Genomic DNA, 11,724 nt, shown 5'->3' on the forward strand with positions numbered 1-11,724 from the left:
GGCCCCCCCCCCCCGGCTGAGCACTGGGTGCCCCCACCCTGCCTCCGCGTGCTGTCGCTTTCTTCAGGGGCGCCTCCGGCCGCTTGGCTGCTGGGCCAGCCGTGAAGGGGCCCTGACTCCCAGGTGCCGGCCCCCGGGGCCCCCAGGGCCCCGCACCCAGGAAGCAGTGCTGCCACACTTTGCCAGCCTTGTCGGAGAAAAGGCGAACGGGGGCCTTCCACCCTGCCTCTCTCCCGCAGCAGGTTCGAGCCACGAGCGCCAGCCCGGAGGCCCCCGGAGCCCAGATCTGTCCTCCGGTGCTGCCGGCTGTGCTCACTTCGGTTTTCTGCTCAGGGTCTGAAGCAGCTGCTGTCCCCTGCCCCTGCCCCCACTCCCTGACTCTGCCCTGGGCCCAGTGCCGGTCCCCTGGAGGGGAGGGGATGGCCCGTGAGCCCCAGGGGCAGGGAGCCTGAGGCCGGCCTCTGCCTCTCCCTGCCCCCCAGCACAATTGGCAGAGGTGGAGCGGGCGGGTGGCTGGACGGCTGTGCTGTTGAGGCGGGGGTCTGCACGGGGCCATGTCCTGGCTGTAACCCAAGCGGTGGGGGGGTCTGCAGCCTGGCCATGGCCCATCACAGGTCCCTGTGTACAGACATATCTGCATATTTATCAATAAAGCCTTTTGCTCCTTCCTTCTCTCTCGCCTAGCTTTGCCTATGGGCTCCCCGGCCCCGCTGTGGAGCCAGTTCTGGTGTGGCAGCGGACAGTAGGGAGCTTCGAATTCCTAGTGTTCCAGGCCCTGTGTTCCCTTGGGTCCTCAGGACAAACCCTTAACCTCTGAGCCCACTTGGCTTATTCTTTTTTTTTTTTAAGATTTTATTTATTTATTTGACAGACACAGCGAGAGAGGAAACACAAGCAGGGGGAGTGGGAGAGGGAGAAGCAGGCTTCCCGCCGAGCAGGGAGCCCGATGCGGGACTCGATCCCAGGACCCTGGGATCATGACCTGAGCCGAAGGTAGACGCTTAACGACTGAGCCACCCAGGCGCCCCTCACTTTGCTTATTCTTAATGTGGAGGAGATGCCTCTTGCCCTGCCTCTTCTCTCAGTTGCTGGCAAGATTAAATGGGATATAGCAGATGTGAACGTGCTTTGAAAGCAGAGGCCGCGTCTCAGGAAGGTGGCATTAGTAATCTGCTGGTCTGCTCCTGTAGCGGGGGGGTGCTGGTCGCCTGCTGCAGCCCCCGAGCTGGGCCCTCAGGGCTGAGGTATGCGCCCAAATCCTGGAGACGCTGCACTGCACCCTGGGGGATGTGAAAGCAAAATCTTGGACAGATTTAGATTTTGAGCATGTGTCCGCTTACCAGCAAGGGAACCAGAGAGAAAAAGGAGCCAGTGCCCGGCCTTCCTTCGGGGAAAGTGTGCATATCGTCCTAGGGGGGCCTCTGATGAGGTGGTTTAGCTCAGGGTGAGCCACGTGAGCATTCCGGAACTCCAGAGCTGTGGCGTCTGTGCTCACTGGCAGGTTAAACCTGGGTCATGGCGGCCCGGGGCTCACTCCCACAGTTCTAGGTGTGGAGCTGAGCAAGTTCAGGGCTGCTTTTTCTCCACTGAGAGGATTTTCCTTCTCAGCAAGCATGGCCAGACCCCGGTCGGGGTGGCCTGACAAGGAAACCAGGAAGAAAGGATGATCAGAAGGAGCTGGTCGTCACCCGGACTCGGTACTGCACTCTGGCCCTCTTAAGGTGGCTTCCTGACACCATTCTTGAAGCAAGACCTTTTAAGTTTTGCCTCTGCAAAACTTGTTTGTCAGAGGCTAATGGACATGCAGCCACATACAGTGATGCCTCACTAGGGGGCACTGTGGGACCCCGGAGAGGCGAAGGCCTGCATGAGCTGTGGGCAAAGAGGGAGGCACCTGCCCTGACTCCTGCCCAGCACCTTGACACTCCAGCCCAGACATAGCAGAGTCTGCCCTACCGCAGAGCGAGCAGACCCTGTTCACAGGACAGCTGGGGACACAGACCTGTATTGGGTCCCCACCGTTGGCTTTCAGTTCCCCTCACTGGCACTGGTTGGGCAGTTTCCAGGCGTCCAGCAGGTGGCACTGTCATCAGGGTTAGGGGCAGCCAGTGGGTCCTTAGTGCAGCGCAGCTGCCGGGGCTAAGGCCCAGCTGGACCCAAGCACTGAGGACAGAGGCTAGGCGGGCTCCTTCCTGCAGCCCTGCTTTTGGGGCACTGGGCTCTTCAGTTCCAATAAGCCGGGGGGTGGAGGTGGGGGCAAACTGTGCCTGCTTCCCCCAGCTCCCTGGGGCTGCCCGGGGTGAAGGTGACAGGTCGGGGAGGCAGGTGGAGAATTGGGCCGGTGAGCTCATGGCAAAGGCGCCCAGCGGGGTGGGGGTGGGTGGCCTGGCTTATAAAGCCCCCGAGGCCCTGTGGCCTGCACAGGCTGGTTATAGACGGCACCATGGAGGGCTCTGAGGCGGTGCAGAGGGCCACGGCGCTTATTGAGGAGCGCCTGGCGCAGGAGGAAGAGAATGAGGTATGGGCACGGGTGTGGGGACCCCAGGGGATTCTAAGGAGATCCAGCTCTACTATCAAAGGAGGTAAGAGCCTGGCTGACACATCTGCAGTGGGAAGGAGGGCAGGGGTCCCCAGGGGCCCAATGGCTCCATTCCAGCTCCAGGGTGCTCCTGGTGGAGGGAGCAGCTGGAAGTAGGAGACTGAGGCTTCAACCCCAAGAACTGAGAGACAGTGGGGTGGGCGAGCCGAGCTGGGCTCCTGAGATCCTCCACCCACCTGGGCCTCGAGGAAGCGGGCCAGGCTGCACAGAGTAGGACAGCCGGGGTGCTGCCAGAGAAGGTGGGAGTGTGGGGCCCTGAGATCTCCCAGCTGCTGTGGGGGGGTTGCTGAGACGGGAGAAACTCCAGCATTTGGTCCCTGAAGAAGAATAAAGACTGGGAGCAGAGCGAAGAAGGGGTCCTGGAAAAGGAAGCATGGGTTTTCCCAGGACTACCAGCCGCACTTGGGGAGGCCTTTGGAGCATGCAGCTCTGGGCAATTGCATTTTCTCTGGGATAAAGAAGTCGGGGAAGGGGGAGGTGCAGGCTTGTCTACTCTTCATTCTGTTTAAACTGGTATTTGACTTAGAGTCTGCTCTGCCAAGTGCCAGGTGCTGTGAGGAATAAGAGGGTTAGTAGGGCCAGCCCCTGCCTCCTTACCAGCCCTACAGTCATTCTAGCCAGCATCCGTCACCGGCAAGTCCACAGAGAAACGGGCAGAGTGAAGCAATGGTGAAATAGAGCTGTTAAGTCAGCAGGGAAGGGGCACAAAGAGTAGGTGAGTCGCTCTGACTGTGGGTGCTCAAGGACTCTTGGGAACGGGACAGCATTTGAGTGGGGCCTTCAAGGCTGGTGAGTGGAGATCAGGAAGGGAGGGAATTCCAGGCTAAGGAAAAGACAGGCACTAAAGTTGGGGTGAGTGATGGTGGGACTGTTGTGAGAAAGTCTGATAGTAGGTAGGGGCTAAGGCTGGGCACAAACCAGCGAGGGCCATGGGAAAGATATTTATTATTTGGGCAGTGGGGAGACACTAAGTGTTGCTGAGTGAGGGTGAGTGGTGCCATCTGACCTATTTTAGGAAGGCAGCTTGGACAGCCTGAGAAGGACACATTGGAGGGGAAAGACTGGCCCTAACAGGAATGGGAGGGAGGAGATAAATCAGTTTGGAGGTAGGCTCCGTTCAAAAAAAGAGTGACTGAATGGGAGTGAGGAAGAGGGAAGGACCAGGACTCTGGTGGAAGAAGAGATGAGGACTAGGGGCGGGGGAGGGGGGCAGGTTTGTGGGTGAGGAGCTTGGGCTGAACCCGCTGAGGCCGGGCTGGGGCACCCCTGGATCTCTAGGAATGCCACTTCTCCCCTGGGGCCAGGTAGGTGAGTCATGCTGCAGTGCCATTTCTGGAGTCCTGCCGCTGGACACAGAGACCTTCAGCAAGGGACACGGAGCAGTCCTCATCCATTCATTCACCCAACAAATATAGCAGCAGGGCTGTTGGGACACTGGGTGCCCACAGAGCCAGCCTTCCCACCAAATACCTCCTACATGCCCGGCACCATGCTAAGCTCTGTACAGGCATCGTTTCATTTAATCTGCACAACGATCTACAAAGTAAGGTGGGAGTTTGTTTCGTTGTGTTTCACCCACTAGCACCCAGTTCAATAAACATTGAGTTCTTATTGTATGTCAGCCCCCAAAGACAAATCTGCAGCAAAGGACTAGAGAGTCTAGTGAGCCCAAGAGTCTCTAGGTGTTCCCAGCAGGTCCCAGCCCATCAAGGTTCTCAGAGGGGAGCCTCTGTCCAGCCTGCTCCCCCTTCTTGGTGTGGGAGGCGAAGGAGAGTCCAGAAGCCCCTGGGCTGGGGATCTGTCGTGGGCGCATACAAGGTCAGGTCATCACTGAGGACTTAGGGGTGGGCAGAGATGCTGAGCGCCCCCTGTCATGATCCATTCACTCATTCACTCATTTATTCTCCAACATTCACTGAGCACCTGCTATATGCTAGACCCTGTCATAGCTGCTAGGGTTACCAAAATGATTATGACCCAAGCCCACCCTCTGGATGCTCCCTGAGGAACCCAGCCAGGGTCCCACATGCGGTAGTAGCTGCAGCCCAAGGTCATCCCTTGTTCCGGGAGGAAGATGCAGTGTTTCAGGTGAGGCCACACTGGGGACACCTCAAACCATGTAAGCCCAACACGGAAGGGAGCAGCCTGGGAAATCAGCCCTGGAGGAGTATACCACCAGAGCTCAGTGGGAAAGGCACAAGGCAGCTGAGAGCTCCGTAAGGGTGGCCATTCCTCCCCAGCCGCCATCTGGACTCCCCACAGAGATGGGGTGCCAGCATTTCGCAAAAAGTGGCTCCTTTAAAACGGAGGAGGAGCCCATGAGGAAGTGGTCCAGGCAAGTCAAAACCACAAATGGAGAGGAGACTTGGAAGGAGTCTCACCATCTAACTACAGTGAAAGTGAGGGGAATGCTAGGAGTCCCTTCAAACTGAAGCTACGTAGCTGTGGCTCCCGTCCCTCGGGTTCCCTGACGACAAGTTTCCAGTCCCAGGATTTCATGGAGCAGTACAATCTGAGAAAAAAAGTTGGCATCTGAGAGTTGCCGAATTTCTGTATTGACACATGAATCTATTTAAAGATTTTTTTTATTTATTTATCTGAGACAGAGAGAATGAGAGAGACAGAGAGCACATGAGAGGGGGGAGGGTCAGAGGGAGAAGCAGACTCCCCGCCGAGCAGGGAGCCCGATGCGGGACTCGATCCCGGGACTCCAGGATCATGACCTGAGCCGAAGGCAGTGGCTTAACCAACTGAGCCACCCAGGCGCCCGACACATGAATCTATTTAAAAAATAACTGTCAACTCTTACCACAATCAGTTCATCAATGTGAATTTTTAATGGCAACAAAGACATCACCACCATCATCATCATCATCTCAGTGCTTTGAAAGGTGAATATATTTAATTTCATGAAAACTCATTGCAGTAGCCCTTGAACTTGTCTTGCTGAGGACACACGACCGTCAGTGGACAGGTGTTTGAGCTGAGCTTGGGGTAGGGTTGAGTTGGGGAACTATGGGGAGCTTGGCTCTGGCCAGGGGCGCTCCAGGACCAGTCAGGAGTGGGGCTCCGAAGGGCTCTGAGGTCACACAGTAGGAGGTCTTTGGGCTTTCCTTGGAGTGGGTTGCGGGAGAGGCTACCTGCCTCCCCGGGTGCTGTGAGCAGGTCCTGGAGCACATCCTCTCCTTGGCTCACCAGAAACTCCGAGGAACTGCCCAGCAGAAGCTGCCCATGGACATGCTGGTGTTGGAGGATGAGAAGCACCACGGGGCTCAGAGTCCGGCCTTACAGAAGGTTAAGGTAAGTGTGAGGGGAACCCAACCTCCACGCTCAGGGGACAGGACAGGCAGTTATGGCTTTGCTCCCCCTAGTGAGGTATGCAAACCATTATCTCAGCAACCCCCACCCGGGATCATGCTAGCAATGCCAAATCTCGGCCCCACCCCAGACCTGCTGAGTCAGAATCTGCATGTGTACAAGATCCCAGGGGATGGACTCATTTTGGAAGCCCCAGGTGACTGGGTAGCAATACAGCAGGGCACCATGCCCATGTTAAGGGGCTCAGGGAGGTTGTGTGTGCTGATTGGAGAGACCTCGGTGCTGGTACGAGGAAACCAGAGCTTCCAGAGCACTATCGTGGAAGATGATCCCATAGGATGCTTGTCTGAAGGGCATCAACCAAGCCATAGTAGAAGTTACCTCTGGGAGAGAAGGGCTTCCTCTTCATACCTTTTATGTTTCTGTATTACTTTTTTTTTTAATTTTTAAAAAATTTATTTATTTGAGAAAGAGAGCACAAGCGGGGGAAGGGGCAGAGGGAGCGAGAGAAGCAGGCTCCCCGCTGAGCAGGGAGCCCAGTGCGGGGTTCCATCCCAGGACCCCGGGATCATGACCTGAGCTGAAGGCACAAGTTTAACTGAGCCACCCAGGCACCCCTGTTTCTATATTACTTTTGTGATCTCACACACACACAAATGAAACTGCATGGAAAGCTGAGGATTCAGATTCCATTCTGAAGGCCTGGGCTGAGGGTTACCTCTGAGATTCCCTCCTCCTACCCTTCAACTACATGAAGGCTCAAAGCTGGCAGCTTCTACGCAGTCCCCTCAAGTCTCCCCTTGTCCCCTGATCCCCATCTGTGTCCCGGTCTCATCTGCTTCTCCTAGTCCTGGGCAGGAGAGCTAGACCTGGATTCTCTCTCTCCTGAGAAGCTCTCTCTATCCTCCTCCCCCAGCTTAGCTCAGGGACCCCAAGGCCCCAGCACGGGGTTTGATGAGCCACCTCCATGCAGGGCCAAGAGCGTGTGCGCAAGACATCCCTAGATCTTCGGCGGGAGATCATCGACGTGGGTGGGATCCAGAACCTCATCGAGCTGCGGAAAAAACGCAAGCAGAAGAAGCGGGAAGCACTGATGGCCTCCCAGGAGCCACCTCCAGAGCCCGAGGAGATCGTAAGGGTCTTGGGGAGGACACCTGTGTCGGCAGGGGGCATGGGGAGCCCAGGAGGGCCTCTGATCACTGCAGGGCAGCCTTCCATTACTGGTTTCATGCCTTCCAGACTGGCCCTGTGGAAGAGGAGACATTCCTGAAAGCGGCCGTGGAGGGGAAAATGAAGGTCATTGAGAAGTTCCTGGCCGATGGGGGTTCCCCGGACACCTGTGATCAGGTGATGTTCTACTTGCACCTGGGCCTGCCTCCCTTTCAGAGTTGCCACCCCCACTCCGCCCACTTGTGGGCCTGTTTGAGAACAGGCATTGGGTGTCCTTTGGGAGGGGGGCCCTTAGATATGGGATGCCGCCTTGCCCATGCAGGAATTTACCTAAATCCTTAGGCCCTTTTCAACTTGAACTACCTCCAGAGTAACAAATGTCATGTGGTCTTTTAGGGAAGAAAGAGGAATGGAATTAAGTAAAAAAAGAGCCCAAACCAAGAATTTGGGGCTCAAATCCCATCTCTATCACTCCCTAACCATGTGACCTGCAGCTAGCTCTGTGTCTCAGTTTCCTCCTCTGTAAAATGGCCTGCTTCCCTCAGAACACGTCATGGGGATCAAATGGAATATTAATGCCTCGATTAGTATTTACTGACTGAAGGAAAAAACTATAAAGCACATGCTAGGATATGATACTATTTTTGTGTCGCATTGTATAATACGTTTCCTTTTAAAACTTATTATTGTATTGTGGCTAAATACATATAACATGAAATATGCCACTTTAGTCATTCTAAGTGTACAGTTCAGTGGCATTAATTATATTTACCATGCTGTGCAACCATCACCACGATTTTCAAAACGTTTCCATCACCCTTCATACTTTTCCCTGAAACTGCCTTTCACATTGGCAGAGCGCTCTTTCACACTCATCTCCCGGGATTAAGCAACTTAATGGTCACCCTCTGCAGCCTGCATCATTGTGGGCTTAGACTACATGGCCTTTCCACTCCATGAGACTCGGGAGTCTCAATTCTCTTGGTCTATCCAAACACCTCCCACCTCTGAGCACTGTGCCAGGTGCTGGGATTGCAAAAGAGGAAAGACCAGAATTGAGAGTAGAGGGAGACTGGCACACAGCCCTGTGGGAAGATATGCCTCCTGGCCTGAGTGTTTCAAGAGACCAAAGCAAAATGCTAAAGTTCATTTCTTCCTTGAATCAGTCATGGGTGCGCACCTGCCCCTTCTGGCCCTGGGCTAGGCACTCAGGGGAAACAGAGTCTAGTAAGACTTGGCCTGCCTTCCAATCGCCTCTCACTGTTTCTCTGGGTCCCCTGGGGGCAGCTCTGGCCTAGAGGTTTCAAGATAATGGCACTTGAGCTGCCCTGCCTCTTGAAGGAGTAGCAAGAATTCATCAAGCACTCACAGAAAGTAAGGGCAAAAATGGGCATTGCCAGCAGAGGGAACAGCCCGTGTCAAGGCCTAGCTTGATGTGCTTGGGGGTGGGGCACAGTGAGAAGGTCAGAGTTCCCAGGGCATAAGCGGGCTCCAAGGCTGGTCTGGATAGAACATGAAGGAGCTGCCAGAACATGGAAGCTATGGGTTACTAGCACAAGGCTCAGAATCGAAATGGGGTAAGGCCTGACCTCAGCCTGAGGCCAGAGATCAGGCCCTGACAGTCTCTCTGGGGACAGTTCCACCGGACAGCACTTCATCGAGCTTCCCTGGAAGGTCACATGGAGATCCTGGAGAAGCTTCTGGACCGTGGGGCCACTGTGGACTTCCAGGATCGGGTGAGCAAGAGACACCTATTGGGCGGGAGGTAGGAGGTGGGCCCAGCACCAGTAGACCCCCTCTCCCTGCAAACCTGTGCCAACCTGGAAGACAAACAGCCTTCCTCTGGGGCCAGGCCCCACCTCCAGTAGGTTGTATGGCCTGGGGCCATCCTCTGTAAACCTGGCTTGGACCCGAGGGTTCTCCTGCTCTGCTCGGTCCCATTGCCCAGGCACAGGCATGCCCCTGCCCCTTCTCCGCCCCCTTTCCTTCGATTCCTCTTGCCCTCTTGGCCGGGGTCCTTTCCCCCAGGGCATTTTCTCCCTTCCAGCCCCATCTTTCCCTTCCAGCTGGACTGCACAGCCATGCATTGGGCCTGCCGCGGGGGCCGCTTGGAGGTGGTAAAGCTCCTGCAAAGCCGAGGAGCAGACACCAACATTAGGGACAAGGTGAGGCAATAATGCTCATAGGTATTAGGTGGCTGGGGAGGGAGGGTGAGGGGCAGAGAACAGAAAAGCCCAGGAAGCAGGAGGATAGTGAGCTGGTCTGGTTTCTAGAGGGGCTGCAGAGCCCAGGGAGGGGCCATCACCTGTAGGTCCTTGGGGACCACCATCTGGGGATGGGAGCAGGAAGGACAGAGGAGAGGGGAAGAGAAGAAATCCACTATTTAGGGGGCTTTGGGATCACCCAAACGATGCGGGATTTGTTCATCCGTGCCATCCTTCTTCATCCTTTATCTATCTGTCCATCCATCCATCCATTCATTTATTCATCTGTTCGCTTGTTTATTCGTCCACCATTTTTCTATTCATTCATGCCTTTGTGTGTAACCTTGAACTAGTGACAGCCTCTGAGCCTCTGTGGCTTATCTGTCACATGTCTTACAGAATTCTTATATAATTAGATGGGGCAGTGTATGTAAATTATTTATTCAGCATAAGGCTGATGTTTTATAAGCTTTTGCCATGCCTGTCACATAGTTACCTCTCAGTAAATGGCATCTATTATAATTATTCACAGAAGGGCAGAGGAGTGAACAGCTGGGTGAGAGGGAAACCATAGAAGGCCTCCCAGAGGACGAGGCACCTAATGCTTCCGAGGTAGACCATTGGATAGGATGATGGAAATTGTAGCATTCCTAGTCATTGCAGGGCTCAGGCCTTGGCACTAGGACTTGGGGAAGAGATTAGGCTGGAGTTAGGACAGCCTCCCTCCCAGGGGCACCACAGTCCAGACCCCTTCAGCCAGCAGTTCCTGCTTCCTTCCCACACAGCTGCTGAGTACCCCCCTGCATGTGGCAGTCCGGACAGGGCACGTGGAGATCGTGCAGCACTTTCTATCCCTGGGCCTGGACATCAATGCCAAAGACAGAGTGAGTGTCCAGCTTCCCTTCTGCTCAGCCAATCCTGGGGGTGCAGGAAGCCTGGGGGCTCCCATATGCCCCCCGTGGGCCATACTGAGTGTCACATTGGCTCTAGGAAGGGGACAGTGCCCTGCACGATGCTGTGAGGCTCAACCGCTACAAAATCATCAAACTGCTGCTCCTGCATGGGGCTGACATGATGACCAAGAACCTAGTAAGTTCATTGCTTCCCTGATTCAGTAATTAGTGGGCACCACTCACCCAGGCTCTGTGCTAGGCACTCAGAGGAAATACAGAACTGAGCAAGACTCAGCCTGCCCTCGGAGCACACTCACAGTGGAGGGTCTCTCTGGACCCCTGGGAATTTGGGGCCCACCCACCTTCCCAGCTCTCTCTATGCTTATCTCTGTCCAGAGTGCCAGTGCGGAGGAAGGGCCAGAAAGGACAGTAAGAGGACTTCCCAAAGGCCCCCAAATAGATCAAAGGGGGTCCTAATGTCTAGGCCCAGGGAGGGACATGGAGGAACACAGCTGGAAGGAACCTGAGCGCTTGGTTGGCACGACCGCCCCTAGCACACTGTGTGGGCCTGGAGTTCTCTCAGGGTCCTACGTCCCCTAGTCCAAGCTCTTCTCTGGGGTCTGGAGCAATCACAAAAGAGGGGGAATGGGAGGGCCCCCCTGACTCAAGAAAGACTAAGGGGATAATGGGAAAGTCAGGAAAATATGGGGAGGCAGTAGGTGGGGGTTTCTCAACCAGGACATTATTGACATTTTGGGCTGGATAATTGGTGTGAGGGAACTGTCCTGTGCATTATAGGATGTTAAAGCAGTATCCTTGGCCTCTATTCACCAAATGCCAGTAGTTCCCACTTACCTGATTGTGACAACCACAAACATTCTAAACATTGCCAATTGCCCCTGGTTGGAACACCTGGTCTAGATGAGGGAACCTCCTGGTACAAACCTGAACAGTGACCAGATCTCCGCTTGGTTCCCCCAGGCAGGAAAGACCCCCACGGACCTGGTGCAGCTGTGGCAAGCTGACACCCGGCAGGCTCTGGAGCACCCTGAGCCCGAGCCAGGGTCAGAGCAGAACGGGCTGGAGGGTCCTGCCCAGGGTGGGCAGGAGCCCCCCCAGCCTGTGCCAGCCCACTAAACACCTGCCTCAGGCCAGCTGGGCACCCGGGCTGTCCCCTGCATGCAGCCAGAGGCTCTTAAGAACGGCCCCCAGAGCTGAGGACCCTGCCATTCCTCTGCGTACGATCCGGGACACCCACAAGCTACTGCAATAAAAAAAGTCGTTTTTGCTATTGGTGATGTTTGTTTCGATTTGTGTCTAAAATGTTTAGGAGTGAAGGAAAACGGAGCCAGGGTAGTTTCAGGGAAGAGGGGAGCCTGGAGCCCTTTGGCCTCAGCCCTGTGGCTTTTCCTACCGAGGTGTCTTCTTGCTTCTTTCCTGCCAGCCCTCTTCCCAAATTCCCAGCGTGGGTCCGCTGCTCCGCGCACCCCTCCTGCCCCTCCCCCCGTCCTGGTGACCGCCGTCCCACAGGGCTGTGTGC

General features: G+C 55.4%; 2 protein-coding genes across 3 annotated transcripts in view; both read left to right on the top strand.

Annotated features, from left to right (window-relative positions):
• Positions 1 to 672, top strand: part of UBTD1 (ubiquitin domain containing 1) — a 55,338-nt gene extending 54,666 nt beyond the window's left edge. The window contains exon 4 of one of the 2 annotated variants that reach the window (XR_006540235.1): positions 4 to 672. The gene's annotated coding sequence lies outside the window, so the exon portion shown is untranslated. The other variant, XR_006540234.1, reaches the window with a different exon arrangement.
• A 1,662-nt stretch (positions 673 to 2,334) lies between these two features.
• Positions 2,335 to 11,428, top strand: ANKRD2 (ankyrin repeat domain 2). The gene is given in 10 exon segments (XM_021699984.2): positions 2,335 to 2,427; positions 2,429 to 2,518; positions 5,798 to 5,899; positions 6,891 to 7,049; positions 7,157 to 7,264; positions 8,725 to 8,823; positions 9,154 to 9,252; positions 10,077 to 10,175; positions 10,282 to 10,380; positions 11,166 to 11,428. Coding segments are annotated over 10 exon segments (1,089 nt in total). The 5' UTR covers positions 2,335 to 2,349; the 3' UTR covers positions 11,322 to 11,428.
• Positions 11,429 to 11,724: the final 296 nt, after the last annotated feature.

Source organism: Neomonachus schauinslandi, chromosome 6 (assembly GCF_002201575.2).
Source record: "Neomonachus schauinslandi chromosome 6, ASM220157v2, whole genome shotgun sequence".
Lineage (NCBI taxonomy): Eukaryota > Metazoa > Chordata > Mammalia > Carnivora > Phocidae > Neomonachus > Neomonachus schauinslandi.